Here is a 24583-nt window from a genome sequence, read left to right as displayed (position 1 = left end):
GCAGTAAGTAGAGTCCTGAGGGACCCCTGTCGTAGTAGTGAGCCATATTAGCCCTCAACTAAAGACTATTTTGGAACCAATTAACAAACCTTGAAGTAAGACTCTGAAGGATTGAACTATGTCCAAATAATTGAATATTTGAACAAAGCTCAAAAAAATTTTTTTAAAAAGATTTTTTTAAAAATTCAGCATGGAACAATGTAAAATGGATGTCTAGCATCCAGTAAAAAATTACCAGGCAGGCAAAGAAGCAGGAAATACAACTCAAAATGAGTAGAAAAAATATGAACAGAAACATACTCAGGAATTTCTCATATGGTAGAAAAGTAGGTAAGGACAATAAAATATGGTCAATTATTATCAACTAGAAAACAACGATACTCAATATATTCAAGAAGGAAATAAAAGCATGAACATGACAAAGAGGGAGGTAACGTTAAAAGAAAGACTTGAATTAAATTTCCACATACAAAAACATAATATCTGAGGGAAAAATATACTAAATGAGATTAACAGTAAACAAGAAACTATAGAGGAAACAATTAGTGAAAGTATAACAAGATAACTTCAAATAGTAAAATAATCCAAAATAAAACACTAAGTGGAAAAAACACTGAAAAATAAATAAATCAACCTTGCAGCCTAATAAATGCATAATGAATATTATAAAAGGGAGACGCAAAAACTTTTGAAAAAAATAATGGTTAAATATTTACCAAATAATGGTTAAATATTTTCCAGACTTGGACCCATAACCAAAAATATCAGTAAACTCCAAACAGAAGAAACATAAAGAACACTACACCAGGCTAGGCGTGGTGGCTCACGCCTGTAATCCCAGCACTTTGGGAGGTCCAGGCGGGTGGATTACGAGGTCAGGAGATCAAGACCACCCTGGCTAACACGGTGAAACCCCATCTCTACTAAAAATACAAAAAATTAGCTGGGCGTGGTGGCGGGCATCTGTAGTCCCAGCTACTCAAGAGGCTGAGGCAGGAGAATGGCGTTAACCCGGGAGGCGGAGCTTGCATTGAGCCAAGTTCAAGCCACTGCATTCCAGCCTGGGCGACAGAGTGAGACTCCGTCTAAAAAAAAAAAAAAAAAAAAAAAGAACACCACACCAACAGGCATTATAATCAAGTTGGTAAAAATCAGTGGAAAGAGGATATCTTAAAAGCAGCCACAGGAGAGATAATTATATATAAAGGAACAGAAAAAAGAATTGTGGAATAACAGCAGATTTCTCCTCAGAAATAATGCAAGGTAGAAGATAATAGGATAGCTTTAAAGTGCTGAAAGAGAAAGTCAATTTAGAATTCTCTTCCCTGTGAAAATATCTTTGAAAACTAAAGCAAAATAAAAACCTTTCTGACACATAAAAACAGAAAGACTTCATCACCAGGAGACAAAGACTACACAAAATATTCAAGGAATTTTTTCAGACAGAAGGAAAATGATACCTGATGGAAACACAAATCTACATAAAAGAATAAAGACCAACAAGACTTGAAAATATGTGGGTAACTTAAAGACTTTTAAATTACTTTTCAAATATCTTGAAAAAAATTGACCTTTTAGTTATATATTTGGTGGGTTTAATGCTAATATACATTTTATAACAACAATAGAAGAGAGGCCAGGAGGAATGTAAATGTGAGTGTACAGCTCTTCTCCTCTATATAAAGTGGTACAATTGAAGGTACATTATAATAAGTTAAAGCTGCACACCAGTAATCCCTACCATAACTACTAAAAAATATGTAACCAATATGGTAGTGAATACAGATAAAGTTTTGAAATTTATGTATGTAGATAAAATGTAATCATAAAAATACTCAATTATTTCAAAAGATGTCAGAAAAAGGAAAATGGAAACAATAAACAGAAAGAACAAAGATAAAGCAAACAGCAAGATGGCATATTTTGAAGCCAGCCATATAAAAAACTACATTAAATTTAAACAGTCTAAATACCTGAATTAAAAGATAGATATTGTCATACTGGAGAAAAAAAGACAAGACCCAACATATGCTCTCTACAAGAAACCCATTTTAGAGAAACAGGCCAGAAGTAAAAGGATTTTTAAAAACACACTCTAATAATAAAATAAAGCTAGAGTAGCTATATCAATATCAGGCAAAGTAGACTTCAGAGAGAGAAATATGACAAGAGTTTAAAAAGGCCACTTCAAAATGATAAATGGGTCAATTCCTCAAAAGGACATAAGAACGCTAAATGTTTATGCACTTAAGATTAGAGTTTCAAAATTCATTAAGCCAAAACAAATAGAATTACTAGAGAAACAGATGAATATACAATGATAGTAGATTTCAATACTTTTGAATAAGAAGTAAACAGAAAGCCTCCTTATTATACTCTATGAATAATAAGTAGACAGAAAGTCATAGAGGACATAAAAGACCTGAATAACACTACCCTATCCAATTTTAATTAATAACATTTATAGAACACTGTATGTAAAAAATCTGCAAAACAGACATTCTTCCCTTTCAAAGAAAGAAGAGACAAATTACCAATAGTAGAAACAAGAGAAGGAAACCATCACAGATCTTATAGACTATTAAAGCACAGTAAGGAAATGTTATGAAACAAATTGATATTATGTCAACAAATTTGACAAAACAGATGAATTGGAGTAATTCTTTGAAAGACAGATATTACCAAAGCTCAATTAAAAACAGATAGCCCATATGGCACTATACGTATTAGGAAAACCAAACCTGTAGTTAAAAACTTTCCCAGAAAGAAGGTTCCATGTCTAGATATTTGGAAGAAAACACACCAGTTCTACACAAACTCTCCCAGAAAACAGAAAGAAACACTTCCTGATATGTTCTATGAGGACAGCATTGCCCTCCTGTCACAACCAGACAATGGTAGTCCAAGAAACCTGGAGAACAATATCCCTCATGAACACAGATATAGAAACCTTAACAACATTTTGGCAAATCAAATCCAATAATACATAAAAGGAATAACACATAATGACCAAGTGGAATATAGCCCATAAATTTAAGATTAGCTTAACATTTGCAAAATGTTAAATAAAGTTGATGACAATTTACTTACATTAAAAGACCAAAAAATAATATCACCATGTCAACAGATGTAGAGAAATCAATTGCACACCAAAAAATCAACATTCATTCATTATAAAAAATACAAAAAGACCCCTTAACAAACCAGAAGTACAAGGTCCCTCAATTTGATAAAGGGCCTTTATGAAAACCTATAGGTAACATCTTACTTAATGGTAAAAGACTACATACTTTCCCCTAGGATCAAAAACAAGGTAAGGCTTCTCTCACCACTTCTATTCTGCATTTACTGAAGATCTTAGTACAATAATACTAAAATAAATAAAAGGCATACAGGGTTGAAAAGAAATAAAAGGCATAAGGGTTATTTATAGACAGCATGATTGTATCTGTAGAAAATCCTAAAAATCTAAACTATCTAGAGGCTAACCTATGAACCTACAACTAATAAGTTAATTTAGTACAGTAAGAAAACAAAATTAAACTTGACTTTTAAGTCACACAATATGTAAAAATTAACTCAAAACAGATCATAGGCCAAAATGTAAAAGCTAAAATTACACAACTTTTAGAAGAAACCGCAGTAGACAAACCTCGAGTTTGGATTAGGTGAAGATTTGTTAAACAAGATACATGAAGCATGAACTATAAAGGAAAAACATGCATACACTGAATTTCATCAGTGTTAACATTTTCCTCTTCAAAAGAAAATCAAAAGAGAAGCTATAAATTGGAGGGAAATCGTTGGGAAGCAAATACCTGTCAAAGAATTCTTATCTAAAAATATAAAGAACTCTTTCAACTCAAGAAGATAACTCAATTATTTCAAATGGGCAAAAAATTTAAACAGACATTTCACCAACAAAGATAGGCAGATGGAAGCACACGAAACAATGCTTAACATCATTGGCAAAGAGAATAATACAAATTAAAATCACAATGAAATACCACTATACACCCACTAGAAGAGCTAAATTTAAATGATATCACTAAGAGTTTGTGAGCATATGGTTCAAACAGAACTTTCATACAATTCTGGTGAGAATGAAAATAGTACAACCACCTTGGAAAACATTTTGGCAATTTCTTAAAAAGTGAAACATACACTTACCACATGATTCACCGATTCTACTCCTAGGTATTTACTCAAGAGAACTAAAACCATATGTCCACACAAAGACTCATTCATAGCAACTTCATTTGTAATATCCCCAAACTGGAAAACACCCAAATGGCCATCAACCAATGAACTGTAATATGTCCATACAATGGAATACTGCAGAACAATAAACCAGAATGTACTATTGATATAAACAACATGGATGGATCTCAAATACTATGTTCATTAAAACAAGTCAGAACCTCTCCTGACTTATGCTTATCTGACTGCATTTATATAAAATGATAAAAACTGCCAACTAATAATCTATAGTGACAGAAGGTAAATCTGTGACTCCACAGGCAAGAAAGAGAGAAGGTTAAATTGCAATGGGATGAAGATAGTTTTAGGGTGATAAATATGTTTATTTTGGGTGATAGTTTCAGTTACCATATGTCAAAATGTGCCAAATTGTACACTGAAAATATGTGCAGTTTAATGTACATTAATTATATCTCAATAAATCTGTTTTTTAAAAAGCACTATCATAGCATTGTCCTCACATTTTCAATGTTCACAAATTAAAGGGAATGCTTAAAATATATTCCACTGCCTCAACTCCCAAGGACACTAGCTTCAAAAGAAAGAGTTAAAACACTACTGTTAAATATGCTGGATAAATGACCGGTATGCCCAATGTCAGGCATGAAAGGCGGCAGCCTCCACTGGGCTCTCCTCTGCTCCCTGTGTGTTTTCCTCTCCTCAGGGGGCTTAAGAGCTGACTGGCATACTCACTGGCAAGGCAGTCATCGATGTCCTCCTCACAGTCCATACCACTGAAGCCTGGTGGACATTCACACATGTAGCTGCCCTGGGTGTTATGGCAGAGACCATGGTTCATGCAGGGCTTGGAGATACACTCGTCAATGTCAATGGTACACCGCTGACCTAGGAACACAAGGCCAATAAATGACCTAGTCCTTGGAAGCTGATTCCCACAAAAATCTACGCAGGACCTGAGCTTAGTTGGGGTGCATGGAGCTATTCCACAGACAAACTGGTTGGCCCCCTGCTTTAGAAAGTTCCAGGAAGACTTCTGTGGCCTAGGAAGTTGCTGCCAAGGTGCTTAAACTCCCTGAAGAACGAACATCACGGCTTGAGAGGCTTGGGTTGTATCCTTCCAGCCGCTAGGGGGCCCCGAAGACACGGACAATGGAAAGGCTTTCTAAGCCATTCCAGTTAGCAGCTCCTGTGCAAAACCTGTGCGCTCTTGACAAGATGGACAGGCCTCAGAAGACCAGCAGGGCCTTCCATATGATCTGATAACCTGACCACTTTGTTTAAAGTCAGAATGCACGTTCTTGGCTTCTCCACACCCATGTTCTTACCTTGCCAGCCAGGAGCACACAAGCAGGTATAACTCTCAAAATTTGGTGACTCTTTGCAAACAGCAGCATTCTCACAAGGGTTTGGGGAACAGGGAGCCAATACTGTCTGACAATTCTTGCCTGGAAAGTAAATGACAGAGTTTATGACAGATAAACAGGTAAGAAAACGAAAATTTTCCCAAGTTGTATCCCAAGGATGTTCTCCGAATTCAAGTCAAAAGTCCTGATTAAGAGGCTTCAAAAATGGAGAAACCCATGATCTTTTCAGCATTGGCTCTGATATTGCTAACTGTGTAACCTTGGGCAAGATAGTTAGGGACCTCCTACAACTGTGATTTTAGGAACTAGGTCTGTTAAACATAGTTTCCCTACATTACTATTTCTTTTTTTTTTTTTTTTTTTTTTTTTTTGAGACGCAGTCTCACTCTGACTCTCAGGCTGGAGTGCAGTGATGCGATCTTGGCTCACTGCAACCTTCACCTCCCAGGTTCATGCCATTCTCCTGCCTCTGCCTCCCGAGTAGCTGGGACTACAGGCACCCGCCACCACGCCCGGCTAATTTTTTATATTTTTAGTAGAGACGGGGTTTCACCATGTTAGCCAGGATGGTTGCGATCTCCTGACCTCCTGATCCGCCTGCCTCGGCCTCCCAAAGTGCTGGGATTACAGGGTGAGCCACCGCGCCCAGCCTACTATTTCTTCTAGAGGGGAAAAAGTAACAATGTGCTATCAAGTCTTTCACGTAACACAGTCATGCTATGACTATTCTGCTACTCTACACAACTTAGAGTCGCTATTAACAGCTCAAGACTCCAGGGAAGTAATAACTCAGCCATGCTCCTGACTGCATACCGCAACCTGATGAAACAGGCAAAGTTATTGTCTATGTTTGTGTTTTGTTCCCTCTGAATGAGGAAAATAGATGAAGAGGAGATAAACAAGCCATAGAAATATAACCAATCACAAGAAGGCAGTAATAAGCCACTAGAAAACAAAGAATAAATGTCCCAAGCACACTCCAAACATAACACCTGAAACAAAGAACAGCTATGTGACATGCAGTCACACTCACGTCTTCTCAGTTGTAACAGCCATCGAAGGGGTGACACCTCTGAGTGAGATGTAGCGGTACTGAATGTGGGAAGTAAAAAGGCCATTAAGAGGAAAAGCTTCAGATTCAAAGAGACCTAACAGGTAAATAAATCCTAGATGTACCACTTACCTATATGACCTTGAGCAAGCAAGCTCCCTTTGCCTCAGCCTCCTCATGTGTAAAATGGCAATAGGAACTTCTACATTGTAGAATTACTGAGGAATACATTAAATAATCCAAAGTACAAAAAGTGTCTGGCACATTGCAAATTACCAATAAGTGGTAGCTGTATTACTGAAACTAAGACAAATAGCTAATGTCCAAATGATAGACAACCATCATCTATGTGCCTGGTTCCAGCCACATACAATTAAAAAAAATTTTCTTTCAAACACTAAAATACAATGTAGGCAAATGACTGTCCACCACTTGCATCTTAGGAGGCCACAATGTTTCCTCAAAGCTCAAGATCCAGTCAGTAAGGGCAGGAAGGACAACTGAGGAGTGAGCCCTCGGAGGAGCATTGCAGCCCCACAGACCTGAGCACTGAGACTCAGGCACTGACAAAGCAAGGCCAAGTATCCCCTCTGGTCCCTGCTGGTACCTCCAGGACCCACCTGTGTATGGCAGCACACAGTGGCAAGTGTAGCCACTTATGTCATCAAAGCAGGTTCCTTGGTTCAGGCATGGATTTGAGGCACATTCATCAATATTCACCTGGCAGTTATAGCCTGTAGACAAAAGGAAAAAGCCAAAAACAGTAAAACTTTCTGATAGCCTCATCAATTTCTAACCAATTCTCTTTGGGGGTAAAAACTGAACACATCAGAAATTGCATTCATTTCTTCAGGCCACTGAAATACCTGTTCATTCGTTTCAGCCCCATGTCCCTGACATACAGTCAGTAAATGACAGCAGTCAATTAGTTGAAAAGATGAATGGAAAAACAGTCTATTCTAATGGTCTGAAAGCCTAATGCCCCTCCAACTACAAATAACTTCTCAATAATGAAGTTCTTGGTTCAAAAGCTTGTTGAAGGATCTATTTATTATTTATTTATTTTTGAGACAGGGGGTCTCACTCTGTCATTCAGGCTGGAGTGCAGTTGTGTAATCATGGCTCACTGCAGCCTTGACCTCTCGGGCTCAGCAATCCTCCCACCTCAGCCTCCTGAGTAGCTAGAACCACAGGTGCATGCCATCATGCCCACTTGATTTTTTAAATTTCTTGTACAGATGAGGTCTCGTTATGTTGCCTAGGCTGGTCTCCAATTTCTGCGGCCAAGTGATCCTCCTATCTCACCCTCCCAAAATGCTGGGATTACAGGTGTGAGCCATCGCACCCAGCCAATAGCTTGTTGCACGATAAACGTAAGCCCTTTGTACATAACATTTCTGGTCAGGAAAAGGGATGATGTTTTTGAATACATTAATCAAAGCCTCTGGTTTATGCCCATTTTTTCATAGGCACCGTGTCTACCACCCACGTGGTACTTCCTGAAGTTACAAAGCTGTTTTCTCCTGATTCAAGGTATGAAACCTTCTCCCACTAAGAAAAGGATAAAATGAATAAAAGATTAGTGGAGACAGCACAGTACCCAAATACTGCACACCTCTGCATCTCCAATAGGGCCTAGCACAGAGCCTTAAAATAGAGAAACTATGGCACTGTGGAAAAGAAAACATGGTCTAGGAATGCAGTGGTATGGGTTCAAGGAGTATTCTGCTGCTCACTGGGCATATAACTTGGGATTTTACCTTTTGAATTTTATTTTGTTCACTGATAAGCAAGTCTCATAAGATAAAGAAATAAAAGTGTTTTGAAATCTACAAGTTTCTTTGCCAATGTAATACAATATATCAGAAAATTAATGGCTGAAATACGGTCTCAGAAAAGTTTCAAGCAATCAAATAAAGTGGCTCTAAAACATGCTGATGTATCACAATAGCATGGCACAATATTTGAGTGAGGAAATCAATGAATAAATAGACAGATGAGTGCAAATATAATGATTTACCCACACAGCTCTCTTTTGTGAGTTTCCAAGAGAAAACTGAGGGTAGAAATACAACAGTGATAACTCAGAAGCAGACTTTACACAATTCCCATGACTATACATTTGTTGGGTAGGCCAGCAGTCCCCCAACGTTTTTGGTGCCAGGGATTGGTTTCGTGGAAGACAATTTTTCCATGATCCGGGGTTGGGGGGATGATTTTAGGATGATGATTCAAGCACATCCCATTTATTGTGCACTTTATTTTTATCATTATAATATTACACTGTAATATACAATGAAATAGTTTTACAACTCACTATAATGTAGAATTGGTGGGAGCCCTGAGCTTGTTTTCCTGCCACTAGACAGTCCCATCTGGAGGTGATGGGAGACAGTGACAGATCATCAGGCATTAGATTCTTGTAAGGAGCGCACAACCTACATCCTTCACATGTGGAGTTCACAATAGGGTTTGCAGTCCTATGAGAATCTAAGGCCACCACTGATCTGACAGAGAGAGAGCTCAGGCAGTAATGTGAATGACGGGGAGTGGCTATAAATACAGATGAAGCTTTGCTCCCTTGCCAGCTGCTCACCTCCTGCTGTGTGGCCTGGTTCCTAACAGGCCACACACAGGTACTGGTCTGTAGCCTGAGGGTTGAGGACCTCCGGTGTAGATCAGAGATGACTAAGTAACTAAGAATATCTCAATGTGTTAAAAAGTTTGTTGAAAGAGTTCTGAACATGTGGATTCTTCCTTGATATTACTATCTTAATTATAGTAAGCATAATATTTTCATTCTACTTCCATATATCTATTTGAACTATCATAGACTCAAACCTGGACCAGGAAGTTTATAATTAGACACTTGGCCAATGCTGTAAAACTGGAGTCTTAACTGCTCATCTTAAATATTACCATTTCAGGCCGGGCGCGGTGGCTCACGCCTGTAATCCCAGCACTTTGAGAGGCCGAGGTGGGCAGATCACCTGAGGTTAGGAGTTCATGACCAGCCTAACCAACATGGAGAAATCCCGTCTCTACTAAAAATACAAAATTAGCTGGGTGTGGTGGCATATGCCTGTAATCCCGGCTACTAGGGAGGCTGAGGCAGGAGAATGGCTTGAACCCGCGAGGCAGAGCTTGCAGTGAGCCAAGATCACGCACCATTGCACTCCAGCCTGGGCAACAAGAGCAAAACTCTGTCTCAAAAAAAAAAAAAAATTACTATTTCAATAGGTTACCTCTCTGCTAGGCTGAAGGAAGAAATTGTATCTATTCATGTTTTTATTCCCTAAGTGCCTTACAAGTCTAATTGCTCAATATGTTTGTTACACGAATGAATGAAAAAGAGAAAAGGAACTAAGAAGTGAGTCAAGTAGTATGCAACAACAAGAAGACAAAGAGCAGATGCAGAAAGATGTACTTTTGTTTTCACCTTTAAAGCCCTTCTTGCAAGTACACCTGTATCCATTCACCAGATTGTCACAAGTTCCTCCATTCTGGCATGGATTCGAAAGGCATTCATTTTTGTCCACTTCACAGTTGATGCCAACCCAGCCTGCATCACAGAGACACTTATATCTGAAAGAAGACAGAACTTTTTACTATAGGAGGTATAAATGTATGATTGAGTCATAGAGTGAAATACTCACTTGGTGTAGAAATGGGGTAAACTGATCTCATTTCTACTTTCATGGAACCATCCTTGCATCACCTTGCACATGGTGTGTACCATGTGGCCCTATCGGGACCCAGTAAAGAAACCTTCTTGGTGCTTTCCTGGCTCACTAAGTTAGTGAAATTATAATGAAATTTCTTATGTAAACAATGGTTTGTACAATATACTGGGCCACTCTGAAGGAAACAATATCGATAAATCTGCACAATGTATGTTATTATACATAAAAGTAAAGTAAAGCAAACATTAAGATCATTAGTTTTTGGTGCCAAATAGATACCTAGGTCACTGTCAGGGACCCTGAGCCACTCTAAGATGCTCCTGGGATATTTCATATCTAAGTCATGCTTTGTCTTGACCTAAAACTTGGCTTCAGAAAGCACCTAGGGTATTCTGCAGGAAAAGGCACAAGAATGAAGGTATTTGAATTGTAAATATAATCTCCAATTTGAACATCACTAACACTTAGAATGTGATATCAGGAAATGATAGCTTTCTTATCAGGAGAATTTTAAGAAAAGAGAGATGGATAAGGAAGGGTGCCTTGAAGGCTGCTATATCTGAAACACCAATACTAAGTTAATTAATTTTTAAATAACTTTATTTACTATTTGCCTCTAAACACTCTTTATCCTTTCATCTTTCAAAGTTTGGCAAAGGAAAATGTCCAAAGCCATATCCTATGGCAAACACAGCAAGAGTATAAGAGCGTCTCGTGAGACCTAAGGTCACTCTATGATTCTAGAAAATCACTAACACATCACACAAGTCTGTGGGGCTTAAAAATTGCAAATGTTTTATCAGGGACATTTCTAAAGTTGGCTGAAGCAGCCCTACTTCAGAGCACACACTGGCACTGTGACAAAACAGAGCTGAGCTATGTTGAAGCAGGGGGAAAAAAAATCAAAAGCTAGAACGTTCTTCAGAAATCATTCCAGTAATACGTACCAAAAACATAACTGCCAAAGATTCATACAATGAGTATGGGTTCCTCGCATGAGGTCCTTGCTAATGACCCATATAAGGGAGACATTCCTCCTTATGTTCCATCTAGGTCCTCACTTATGGAAGGGAGGGGCCAGCTTCCATGGATTAAATGGTAATTCAGAAGGCTTTGATGCAGACTACCAAATCTTCAGCAAAGTTTCAGCTCAAGGCCCCATTTGACAACTTCAGGCTGTCACCAGTACTACAAGCCAACTGGCTTAACACAGGTCAATAAGAAACTATCACATGGGGCAGCTACTCACCCACTGAGACCTCCAGTACAGTTTCCATGGATGCAGGGATTGCTCAGGCATTCGTTCACCTGTGAGTAGCAGCTGGGGTGATGGGGTCCCTCGGGGCATATACAGCGGAAACCATTCACACCATTGATACATGTTGCACCCTTGCGACAGGGATTGGAGGCACACTCATCAATGTCAATGTTACATCTCTGCCCTGTGGAGAAGGGGGACAGTGTTATTCACATCCTAAATGCTTAGGAAATAGACCCAGAACTATAAGACACATTATGTTGACATCCTTCATCTGCTCAGGCCATAAGGTGCCTTGGGGCACCAAATGTCAAGATGTAAGGAATTAGATATCCAATAACACTTAATGCCATGCAAAGGGGCAAAGAGCATTGACTTTAGATAATCAAGGAAAGTTAACAAAAGGCTGGAAAAGTGTTATGGCAATTTGGCATTTTCTTTCAACTCAGAAATGGGGAAACTTCACAAGGTTCTAAGAAGAGAATGTCAAATGTTACCAAAGAAGGCTTCTCTTCTTAATGCTGCCCTGAGTACAGCTCAAAGAAGCATTCATTAACATGCTTTGTGCTGGTTTAGCACAAATTCATTTTCTCAGTTAGCCTCTTACATTTCTATTTATGGTAAATCCAAATTAACTGGAATGCTTAATGAATGGGCTAGTAACTTAATTCAATAATTAAATTGATTGTAAAGAAAGGCTATTTTGTTTTCATTCTTAGAGTCCTATTAATCCATTTTTTTGACCTCAGGAAGTAGAGTCTCAAAGTATAATTTTGTTGTCCTCTGATATTAGAGAAAATAATGCAGTCTGTCACTGTAGACCTATGGTTCTTAAACTTTAATGTGCAAAATCATCACTTTAAGTTGTTATTTTAAGTGGAGATTCCTAGGCCCTATCACCATAGATTGTGATGAATAGAATCTAGCAAACCATATTTTTTAAAATGTAGGTGGTGTAAAAACTAGATTTTGAGAAATTCTGTTCTAGACAATTATTACTTATCATCATCACACAATGTAGATACTGGGAGTAAGTGAAATTGAAGTGAATATGTTGCTCCTCCAAGACATAGCCAAGATTGCTCTTTAAAAAGATGTCTGCTATAACCTTGATATTTCTTAGGCTGAATAAAGTAATACGGGCCAGTTATACAAGTGTTTCCATTTGTTACATTTTGAGTAACTGAGATTTAACTATATATTCCAAAATGATATGAAATGTTAAAATTACCTATAATTCTATAAATGAGTGGCATTAAGCAACTGCTATGAATTTATATATTTCAAAGAATACAATGTTCTGATTCTGATTTTGAAAACATGCATTTTTCTCATTTAAGAAAGAGCAATCCTGTATTTAGAACAGGACATTCCAAATGAAATAGATACCCACTCCTATGAAGTATGAGTATTCACATTTTTTCACCCTCCATTGCTCTCTAAACCATCATTGGTGGTTCTTGTGGTAAAAACCCATAATCTGGAAGTGGCTGCTGTTTTCCTCTTAAGTGTTTTATTAATAGCTTATTTTTAAATACTATTTCCTTGGCCTCAACCACTGATTCTTTGAGCTGTTTGTCAGTGGCACTAAAATATGAACCAGAGCTCTTCAACCACACAGTTAGCCTCGGCCTGTAATATAGTGGAGGATGACAGGAAAAAGGTTTTTTCATTTTTGGTCTTTTCTTGGAAGCATCTCCTCAGAAGCCACTCCTCCCAAGTTTTCTTTATTTGCTTTTAAATTTATTCTTTGCAGAATAAATTTTCAAGCCATCTTTATCTGAAAGTATTAAATGCAGTCTACCATGTTGATTGACAGCTGTTCCATCAGGAAGGTCCTGCTCTCAAGGAGTTTCCACTGAGCATCAGGAAAGTCCAGTGGAAGGCCAAGCAATTTGCTGAGCTCAGTAACTGAAATGAGAAGTTACCCAGTGTTTCTTCTGACTTAGGCGCTCAATAAATTGGTGTTTAATAAATGAAAACATGGTATAGTCCACACTTCAGAGTCTGGCATTAGCTAGCAAAAGTGCTATATTTGAGTCCCATTCATTTGTTCATTCAGCAACATTCACTAAGCGTTTCCTGTGTGCTAGACATTGCTTTAGACATTTGCTATAAAGATGATTAAACAAGCTCTCTGCCTTCTGGGAACTCACAGTCCTCACTATGCAACTCACTGGCAGAGGCCATGAGTATATACATCAAGGTCTGTCTCTCAGTTGCCTTATTTGTTAAATGGGTATAGTAGAACTTCCTTTCTGGATCGTTATGAGAATTCAGGAAGATAATGTGTACGAAGGTGCTTTGTAAAACTGAAAAGCAGTTTATAGAAGTATCACATAATTCCTTACCTTCCCCCATTTAAAAAGGTTCTAAGAGAACAGATAACTTAGTATTAAAACAAAAAAAAATCCCCTTTAAAGCTGTCAAAGCTATTATTAGAATGATATGGGAAAAATATATTAAAATAAAACAAGAGCAAGAATAAAACTCCTCACATTTACCACTCATGAGTATATACCACAGTCGTCTCTGACGTTTTTAGCAGCTGATTAAAAAAACCATCTCAGACATAGGCAACAGTTCCATGAACAGGAGACCACCTAGTAACCAAAACATTCCATTTCTTGCTTACAAGGTTTCATGCTACACCTTAGGTTTATTTTAGAATATTTTTAGTCTATGTTCTCCCTTCTTGACCTTCCTGGTTTGCTGAATGTTAAAAAGAGAAAGAATATGATTCATTGGCATTTTGAAAAAATGAGTCCAGTAGAAGCCTTATATACACACACACACACACACACACACACACACACACACCCACCCAACAGGCCCCTAATCAGGATGTCCAGTGTAGTGGGAATGAGCATGGGCTCTGGGGTCAGACTGCCTGGGATGTAATTCTGGCTGCTGTGCACTGGTAACATTACTTAATGTCTCTGTGTTCTGGGTTTCTTATTCTGTAGGTATTCTCAACATCAGTGACAACTGAGACCAGGCACTTAATTTAGTGCCTAGCTCAAAATTAGTTCTTCATAAATGTTACCTATTCTCTTTGTATTACCCACTTATCAACAATGTACCTATTATCCTATCTAGCAGGGATTTTTGTGTATTCACTTGACTGCCACTTGATCTTGGAGTAACAAGTTTCAGGATGCAGAACATCAGGCTACTACAGCAGCACTGGGCATTCGGCATGACAGTTTTCTTCAGATTTGGCTTCTCAGTGATCTTTCACTGAACAGGGATCACTGTGACCCATTTGGGTGCAAACTTTCCTTTCTAATGTCCACAATCATACCAAACAGGAGAAATTCTTGTGAAATAGACAGCAAAGTACATTCTTGGCAAATGAATGGTGGACATTCACTTCACTTTGCTCTGGCTGCTTTTTGCAGACTCTATCAAAAACTCTGAAGGGTGTTTCTCACATTCGAGTACAAACAACCACATGGAAATTATTAAAGGGTAGCAAGTTAGTGGCTGCTTCTGTGTGTCACTGTCCAGAAAGAACAGAATGTACAGTGTGTGCCTTCTGATGATGCCAAGAAGAAACTCAGGTGTGTCAGTGAGGGGCCTCAGGTTTCTGCAGTAGTAGCCTCTAGCACTTTTTGATCAGGAGGGTAAAAGATAAAGGTAATACTGACAAGTAAAGAGAGAGAAGATGTGTGTGTGTGTGTGTGTGCGTGTGCATGTACACACACGTGTGTATGTGTAAATGCCTAGGCTGTTTATACTTTAAGAGGAGTTATATTCAAAATTCTTCTAGCCATTTACTTTCTTCCTCCTGGGCAGAAAGATCTCTCTCATGCTACCCAAATTAGGGCAGTCTCCCCAAGCTCTGACCTCATCCAACAATATTTCAGAAGACGAAGTACCCAGAAATAAGCATTCAGTATTTTCACAGAATTCTACCTTGAGTATGTCAAAGAGGAAGTACCCAGAAACAAGCATTCAGTATTTTCATAAGATTTTACCTTGAATATGTCTTTACAGAAGGCCTTGACTACTACCTGTAGTCAATAAACATAGCTTTGGAAGCAATGTAACTCAAGCAAAGCAAAGGCAATTTATGGTCTGTCTAGGAATTATTTTCTGGTAGCAATAAACACAAAATCGAAAAACTCTAATCAATGAAAAGTATGTTTCAGTTTAGAAAAGGTCTGTGAACAGAAAACTGATCTAGAGAAGCAGAGAAACAGACTACTAATCTTCCAGAGAGACAAAGAAATAGGAAACACTTGAAAAGCAATATTCCTTTGGATGCTATATTCCCAAAGTGATAGGGCTGAAGGAGGGGCCTTGCAGTAAAAGGAGCTTTACCTGTGAATCCTGGTGAGCAGACACAACTGTAGCGATTAATGCCATCCATACAGATTCCATGGATACAAGGGTTACTTGCACAGTCATCAAAATTAATTTCACAATTAACCCCTGGAAAAGAAAACCCAAGGGAAACCATTCAATATTACCACAGAAATACTAAGGCTTTCTGCTTGTGATGCAGCAACGTGGTAAGAAATCTAAGGTGAATTCCAGCCAACCCTGGACAGAATAAAGCAGAAGTTCTCAAAATGCAGTCCACAGACTCGTTCAGGAAGATATAGAGGTCCAAAGGATTTTATTAATCATACTTAGCCATGATCTTTCCTTTTCACTGTGCTAACATTCATTCAAACTGATGGTGCAGAGGCAATGGGGTGAAACTGATCACATCAGCATGAATCAAGGCAGTAGAACCAAGCTGTACTATAATTATTCTACTGCTCACCTCCACATGCCACAGTTAAACAAGCAAAAACGCCAGTTTCACTCGAGTGGCTTTGTTGAGGAAGTTATATTTGTAATATATTTCACAAATATCTTTTTACAAATAATGGTAACAATATTTACTTTTTATTTTTGTATGAATTTAGGGATGCTTTCTGAGTATCATAGAATAATATTTTGGTAGTTTAAAAAGACTAAAAATAAAAACTGGTAATGAGAATATAAGAAAACAAAACACGCAGGATAAAATGCCATACTTGTGATTCACCCATACTTTGTTTTTCTTTCTTTTTTTTTTTTCAGAGATAGGGTCTTGATCTGTCACCCAGACTGGAGAGCAATGACACGAGCACAGCTCCCTGCAACCTCCATATCCCTGGCTCAAGCTATCCCCCCACCTCAGCCTCCTGATTACAGGTGTGTATCACCTTACCTGGCTAATTTTTATTTATTTTTTGTAGGGACGAGGTTTTGCTATGTTACCCAGGCTGGTCTCAAACTCCCAGACTCAAGCAATTGTCCCACCTCGGCCTCCCAAAATGTTGAGATTACAGGTATGAGCCACTGTGCCCATACTCTGCAATAATGTTTATTAATAATAATTACAGAGGAACAGTTTATTGAGTTCTATGAGCAAAGTACGCTGCTTTGCCTGTCAAGTAAGTTTTCTCTAACTCTGTCACCCACCCTGCACATTAGTCTGTGTTACACCCATTTTACAGACAACAGGGCTGACCTGCACAGTGCCACCATTAGGGCAGGAAAGCTGGGCTCTGAACCCTGTTTGTGTGGCTCCACAGCATCCTCCTTCCACCACACCATACTGTCATACCGTGATTAATGATGCTATACTGCCTAACTAGCCATAAATGAGGGAAAGATTTCCATATTCCCTGCAGAGGAGTGGATACTTTTAGGAGATGTTTCTAACCCTTGACTGACAACCCCGCTTTACCCTCAAACCAAGAAGGCAGCACCCCCTCCCAATGAAGCCCTGATGATCCAATGTGACTCCAGCCCCCTGTCCATGGTTTATTTGAGTAGGAAAAGACGCCTGGATCAAGCCAGGCCAATGAGATTCTCTCATTACAACACTGAAACACAGACTGTGTGACCTCTGGTCTACAAATGCCCAGTTTCCTGTTATGTTCTCCAAAGCCTTATTATTCAATTGCTTGGAATCTATAAGAGGCTCTGGGTGCTTTAGCTAAGCTCTTTCTGTTTCTTTGTTTTGTTGTTGTTTATTTTTTGTAAATGATGACTTAAACTGGCTCAAGTTGGTCTGTTACTTGAAACACAAAGAAACTTACATAAAACTTTACTATCATAAAAGCACAGATGAGAGAAGGCACTGAAGGTAACTCTGGGTAGTATATCTCACTTTAAGTACCCAGTGAGTGACTACCACAATTTTAGCTGGCAAACTGTAAAATATTTCTTCTACCCACTCCGCTATCCAAACACCAAACTACCAACTTAGGCCATATAAGTGGAACAGGAATTCTTACTCTAGAACTTGAGACTCTATTCATAATGCCTCTTTTAATGGATTTTCCACCCAGGTCCCTAATACATGCCAGCTCTTTCTCCACCCATTACAGACCAACTTTTTTTTAACGTTGTCTGACCGTTGCTTGCTTTAATTCTCCAAATAACTGCAGGAATGTCTTTGGCAGGTTCTGACAGATTCCGGGCCTTCCTTTCCATGCTGCCTACAGATCACTCATACTGACTTCTCACCTTCTCAGTGACAGCTACTTATACCATACCCTCTCTGTCCTCCCCAGAAAACACCTGATATATCCTGGTATAATGATATAATGCCAGAGAAAACAAAGTGCTTGCCAACCCACCACTCACCCAGGTTTCCAGTATGTTTATTATGATGGGAATGATAGCAAAGTCTAAAGCCCCTCGATTCTAAAGACATCCAGTCAATTGCTTGTAAATCTCTCAAATTTCTTTTCCTACTGTAATTTCTCATGTCTGAGGAACAGCCCGGAAGCAAATTGCTTTTGGAAGTTTTCACAAAGATCTATTCAGCCCTTTTAGTGAGTTATCTAAATGTGGGGAGGGAAAGGCATTTTCAGCTGTGACGGCATGGGATGTTTTTCGTATGCTTGAGCAATTCAAAAAGGACTTTGTTTTCAAACTTGGCATGTATGAAGCCTTGGGTAAAGACCAGAGCCTTTGACAAATTTGAAGAAATGGATTTCTAAACAGTAAAAGAAAATGAGGGTAGCTAACTACCTTCTCCACCTCTGCTCTCTACATAGGTCATTTTCCTTACATCCAGAATGAGTTCTCAATAAATCACTCCTTTATATTGGCAGGTTTCCTTCTAACAAAGGCACAATTGGTTAATCTTCCACTAATACATTTTCCTTTGATCTGGAACATAGTACTTCTCTGTCCACTAACCATAGTTGTGACCATAATCATTCATCTAATAAGTAAACAGAACCATTCAAACCTGTGAGATGCTGCTGCCTGAGAAAATAATTCCACATCCCCCCAGAAAGGAGCAGCATGTCCTCACGATCAACAAGGAGTCATTCAACCAAGGTCAGAGAACAATGATGAACTCTGAGGATAGGAAATGACAGCTCTGCGTTCTACTTTAGTTACTGTGGTGTGTTGTAAGGTATCTCCTCTTCCTTAGAATCCCCCAAGATGGCTAAGGCCCCACCAGAGACAAGTGACTGAAAAAACATGTCACAATAAAGAGACTGAACTGTGAAACAGAAAATACATAAAAGGAAGGGAAGAAGGAAGGAAGGAAGCAAGGAAGGAAGGAAGGACGGACTGAATTTATTAATCTGGGTGGGGTGGAACTTAAAGAAAAAAAGATAATATAGCCACAAAAAAGAGGGTTTTCAATTTTAAATCATTAATTTTAATTTTTGAAGTGGTATGCCTCTATTTAAAACACACACACACACACACACACACACACACAAAATCATCAGATTGGCAGAGCTATTGTCTCTGACTTCTCCACTGGCTAGGGCCATTTGCCTTGAGACATTCATGTTTGTGGCTTTGGCTGTGCTTCTCAGAATCAGGACTGTTTTTTTAGGTATCTGAGCATATGCCAACAGTCTAAAACATCTGTGTAAATAGATTTGAGAAACAGTGAAAACCCCATAGCAAACATAAACAGAGTGGGCTTACCTGACGTGCCCGGCTGGCAGTTGCACTGGTAGCCATTGACCAGGTCAATGCAGCGACCATCGTTCAGGCAAGGGCTGCTGTAACATTCATCAATCTGGTCACTGCAGATGGCGCCCATGTACCCGGGATTGCAGATGCAGGTGTAGGAATCAATACCATCCTGACATTGACCATGGTGGCAAGGATCGGGGTCACAGTTGTCAATGTTCTCCTCACACAACACACCAGTGAAACCTTTGGAAAGAATTTTATCAAGGATTCTCAAAGACCAAGGCAGATTTCCACACCAGAACACAAGTGTAGCTACATCCATTTACTCTACACATTCCATGTGTAGTCAATTAATACTGTAGGCCTTGAGCAGTAGAAAATGACGATCTGCACTGATTTAGAAAGCATGCCTGGAGAGAGATGCTTAAAATAAAGATTTCCAAATCAAATTTTAGAGTTGAAATACCTTTGCAACTGATCAATAATTTCATTGTAGAGATGCTTTAACTGCATCTTCATTTCTTATTAGGCTTCAGGTGTAACAGCTCAAAACATTTTTCCTTTATATATTTATCTTTGTATTTCTTTCTTCCCAAGCCCAATATACAGGTTAATGATTTCATGTATCTTATGTCCCCAATTCTGACTTTGGAGGTAAGAGAGCTTTATTTTTACTTCTCTCAACTCCTCTGAGAGTATTATGCATATATAGTAGTTTTAAATAAATAATGGTTGAATAAAATGAATGAACCTGTTATGAGCATTTAAAAGAAAAAGAGACAAGTACGAGTTCCTTTCTTTGAGGTTTAAATAGACAAACATTATATCTTTCCCTAAAAGACTCCAGGAGTCTTCTCCCCACTTTTAAACCTGAGCTAAAGGTTTTTAATCTCTTTGAAACTTATCCTCTACAAGAAGAATCTAGCCAGGGGAAGACAAAATCTGGATTCTCTGACAAGGGTTAACTATTTGCAAAAAGAAACAAAGTGGCTCATCTGAGTTGTCCTAAACTAAGTAGGTCTAATAATTAAAATATTAACTTTTTGTAGTAATTTTCACAATTAAATTTGCTTTTCTGTGATCAGAAATAAATTATATGCATGATGCCTATAATCTTTAAGACTCCATTGTCTAAAATTAATGTCTTGAATTACATAAATAACTTCTTTCTCAAGCAGTCAGATAATAAAAAAGTTCACTTCTAATAATTTCTAACCTTTCTGTATAATATTTGCCTGTGTAAAAGGAAATGTGTAATAGGGAACATCTGGCTTACTGAAATCCAACCCCAAGTACAAAATGTGATTACAAACCCAGAAATGCAGAATATTTGTGCACAGATTGTTTTTGACTCTAATTGCAGAAGTCAGCAAAGAGGACCCAAACTTTCCCAGTTAGAGCTCTCTCTCCTGTCATTTACACACTTGACTCTCAATCCTATTTGGTGTCTTTTATGCAGAATACCCCTGCACTTGTACACATTCAGCCTTTAAATTTCTGGGCCTTCTTTCAGTCGCTTGCTTCAAGAAACACAGAGCCAGGCCTCCTGCTGAGAAGCCTCAGTGAAAAATAGCTTTCAACTGGATTTCTTCTCTTTCCTAAACGAGTAAATCTAGCCAGCTGGAAACTTACTGCTGCCAAAATCTGTCCCAGAAAGACATGGATACCAAATGGAAATATCTGGGCCAGACCACTGTTGTGGTGGAGGAGGCAGGTGCTGTAGAAAAAGAGAGCAGCAAAAAATTTGCTAGAAGCAGCTCTTCCTAAACACAGAGGAGCCTCTGGGAGTGGACTGGCCTGGTAGAGCAGCTAGCAGACGACAGGGACAATCACCCTATTTTGTTCAGATGGACCTACCAAGGAGATGAAAAGTGAGAAGAATCTTACCTGTGGCACACTGGCATTCATAGCCATTCGGGTGATCGATACACTTTGCCCCATTCAGACACGGAGTACTGGAACAGTCATCAATATCAATCTGGCAAACTGGCCCAGTAAAACCTCAAAAAGCGACAGTGGTAACATGAGTCGAAGGATTATCTTGTGTCTTCCTTTACCATGAGAATGATGTCCAGGGAGGGGTGGGTTAGGTTACTGGCAGGGCTTATACCAATGGGTCAATAAGCCTATGCTTTATTATTCTCCCCAACAGGTAACTGGAATAACCAGGTGACACTCAGGGAATCAGAGGCACTTGTGGTGTGTCTCTACCATTGTTTCTTCACAGACAGACTTCACTTCTAAATGAAGGATGTAGGAAGTGAAATTTATAGGTGGAACCCTCAAACAAGTAACTGTAGCTTCAGAGGCAACAGAAACCTTCTCTCTAAAGATACAATGGGGTAAGATGCAGTCTATGGAGGACAATTTGGCATATCTTCAAAAATAGCTTGAGGTAAAAAAAGGAGAGACAGAGAATCTTGGAAAAATTGGCATGTGTTGTCTGTTTCCGAACTCATGGGTGAAATGTCTAAAAATAACAGTCTCACAGAGGGCCTTCAAGAATATGACCCATGGGAAAAAAATAAAATCCCAAATAGCCTACAACTAAGGCTTCTGTGAGGTATGAGCATTCTGAAATATATACACAGACGAAGAGGTCATGGGCCATTCAAGAATAGACTTGGACTTCTGGCCACAAAGGATTTGTAAGATATAGTAGCTAAAACAAATTCTCTATTTCTGTACACACACACTCCTATCACCAAGCACTTACTCTAATGATTTCCTCATGCACAGCCCACACACGTTCTCTCCCTGCTCTCTTCCCTGTGGTCAGTTGGCTTTGTGCTTTAAGAGAAAACAGGGCCAGGTGGTGGGCACTTACCAGGAGGACACAGGCACTGGAAACGATTGACTTTATCCACACACTGCCCATTGTTCACACAAGGGTTGCTCTGACATTCATTTATTTCTAATTCACAATGCACACCTTTGAAACCTAAACAAAACAGACCACACAAGTGGCTTAAAGAGAGAGAAAGGTGTATTCCAGACAAGGAAGCACAAATTTGCAATGATAACTACATCTTTTGCGAGTACACACATTTCTACAGAGAGAAAAGAAACTCTGCCATGATGAGAAATAGTCACTCCAAGCATCAAGCAGGACAGGGCATACTGTAAGATACCCATGTCACTGTGAAAAGCAGGAAGGGATTACATTAAAAGACATTGGTAAGACCTAGCATATAAACAAGGACTGCTCCACATTTTCTGTGATAAATCCATACTTTCTGGACTGTGGAAGGCCAAAAATGTCCCCACTCTGTTCCCAAAGACAAGCCGAGCTGGAGCTGTTGTTGCCTTCAGGGTGCAGTTCAAGGTCAGGAGTGCCTTTCAAGGCTGGAGTGGCTGGCAGCCTTAATCAGGCAGAGCAGCCAATGTTAGCCATCATTTCAAGCTGGATTTGGCTGCATCCTCTCAAAATTAAAGACATGGTCTCTGCAGAAGAGCTCCAGAATACAACTAAACATGTACTGCACTTTATACAAATGGAAACTTCCTATATAATTGTGGATAAAATTTATTTCTATAAATGGAATGGTATGGTATTTGTAATTACATGAAGGTATCAGGAAAACTTGCTATTTAAAGGATTCTTATAGTAAATCATTTTTGAAATTTTCTATTACATGTGGATTTTGATATAACAGGCTTGTTTAATTTGGTCTACATAGCTTGATGAATTCTAGCACTGCCTTACTCTTTGAGTAAGGAAGGTTTGCTTGTGAACCCTGACTTCCTCTAGTCCTCAGTCAGCAAAGGAAATCAAATGCTGACGGAGCTCATCAGATTGCAATAGTATACTGAATGCTCTCCCAAGAGAAGTTTCTATCAGTCCCTCCTCTCTAGACCCCACACGCTGATGGGCCCATTTACCTGGCATGCACAGACATGTGAAGCCTCCAATCTTATCCAGACAGGTAGCATCATTCTGGCAGGGGTCTGAATGGCACTCATTGATGTCCATCTCACAACGAGGTCCTGCATAACCCTTCAGACACTCACAGTGGAAGGCGCCATCCGTGTTCACACATTTTCCTGCATGCTCACAAGGATTGCTATTGGCTGAAAGACACAAGTACCAATTACTGGGATCAAAGCAGTTGAGTTTCCACAAACGTGAACAATAGAAGAGCATCTGATGGTTATAGCATCAGGGCCAGGCCTTTAATAATATCATTCCCAATTTTCTATTTTTTTTCCTTAATTTAAAAAGAAATAAAAGCAGAGTATACTCAACTGGTATGCATTTCTGCTATTGCAGTTTCTGCCCAAACTGTCACTGAGGTAGGGCTTTATATTAAGAATCAAGTACATATCTTTCATACAGTTAATCCCCAGAATGGAATATATGGTTATGGTTATGCTGAAAGGCCACTTGTAAACACTGGCCATGTAGCAAGAGGAATCTGAGGTTTGGGTGTATGTAATTTGCTCCTACAGTAAAATGTGCTTCAGTTTAAACATTTGCTGAGCTCAACAGACACTTCACAGAACCAAAAAAGTTCTGGGTACTCACCCATGGCACATTCATCCACATCTTCTGTGCAGTCAGCCCCTTTGTAGCCTTGTGGGCAGGTGCAAATATATTGCCCATTTAGGGGGTTGGTGTCACACAGTGCCCCCTTGTGGCAAGGATTGCTGATGCATGCATCATCCAGATGACACAGGAGACCTGTCACAGGGTGGGGCAAAGGAGAACTAAGAGAAAATGTCTCTCACTTGGGGAAGAGCTTTCTCTTTCACCCAGGAGGGAAAACCTCATGATCAGTTCCTCAGAATCCAACATGGAGATTTACAGGCAACTTCTGCTTTGCCTGACCCTACCTTGGGGACATGCTTGGCCACCAGCAAAGCACCTAGCTGCAACCCTAGACTCTGACCCTGAGCTCTCAGCTAGACCTCTCCTCTAGGGCAGAGACATCTACAGGCCAGAAAATAAGAAGACGGAGACAGGAAAGTGGAGCTATCTTCCACATAGTGTGCCAGATTCAGCAAATAAAATAGAGGATGTCCAGTTGAATTTTAGATAAACAAGAAGTAATTTTTAGTATGTCTCAAA

At 39.1% G+C, this 24583-nt stretch overlaps 1 protein-coding gene across 1 annotated transcript in view; it reads right to left on the bottom strand.

The window, feature by feature from the left end:
• Positions 1-24583, bottom strand: part of NOTCH2 (notch receptor 2) — a 165694-nt gene that overhangs the window by 31283 nt on the left and 109828 nt on the right. Inside the window, exons 7-17 of the mRNA XM_009245522.4 lie at positions 24041-24196; positions 23398-23586; positions 22343-22456; positions 21403-21516; positions 19525-19758; positions 15904-16014; positions 11569-11761; positions 10076-10221; positions 7257-7370; positions 5547-5666; positions 4954-5106 (exon numbers count right to left, since the gene is read on the bottom strand). Coding sequence (XP_009243797.4) covers positions 4954-5106; positions 5547-5666; positions 7257-7370; positions 10076-10221; positions 11569-11761; positions 15904-16014; positions 19525-19758; positions 21403-21516; positions 22343-22456; positions 23398-23586; positions 24041-24196 — 1644 coding nt within the window. The remainder of the gene's footprint in view (positions 1-4953; positions 5107-5546; positions 5667-7256; positions 7371-10075; positions 10222-11568; positions 11762-15903; positions 16015-19524; positions 19759-21402; positions 21517-22342; positions 22457-23397; positions 23587-24040; positions 24197-24583) is intronic.

This window comes from Pongo abelii, chromosome 1, assembly GCF_028885655.2.
Source record: "Pongo abelii isolate AG06213 chromosome 1, NHGRI_mPonAbe1-v2.0_pri, whole genome shotgun sequence".
NCBI lineage: Eukaryota > Metazoa > Chordata > Mammalia > Primates > Hominidae > Pongo > Pongo abelii.
This window is presented reverse-complemented; position numbering and strand designations above follow the sequence as displayed.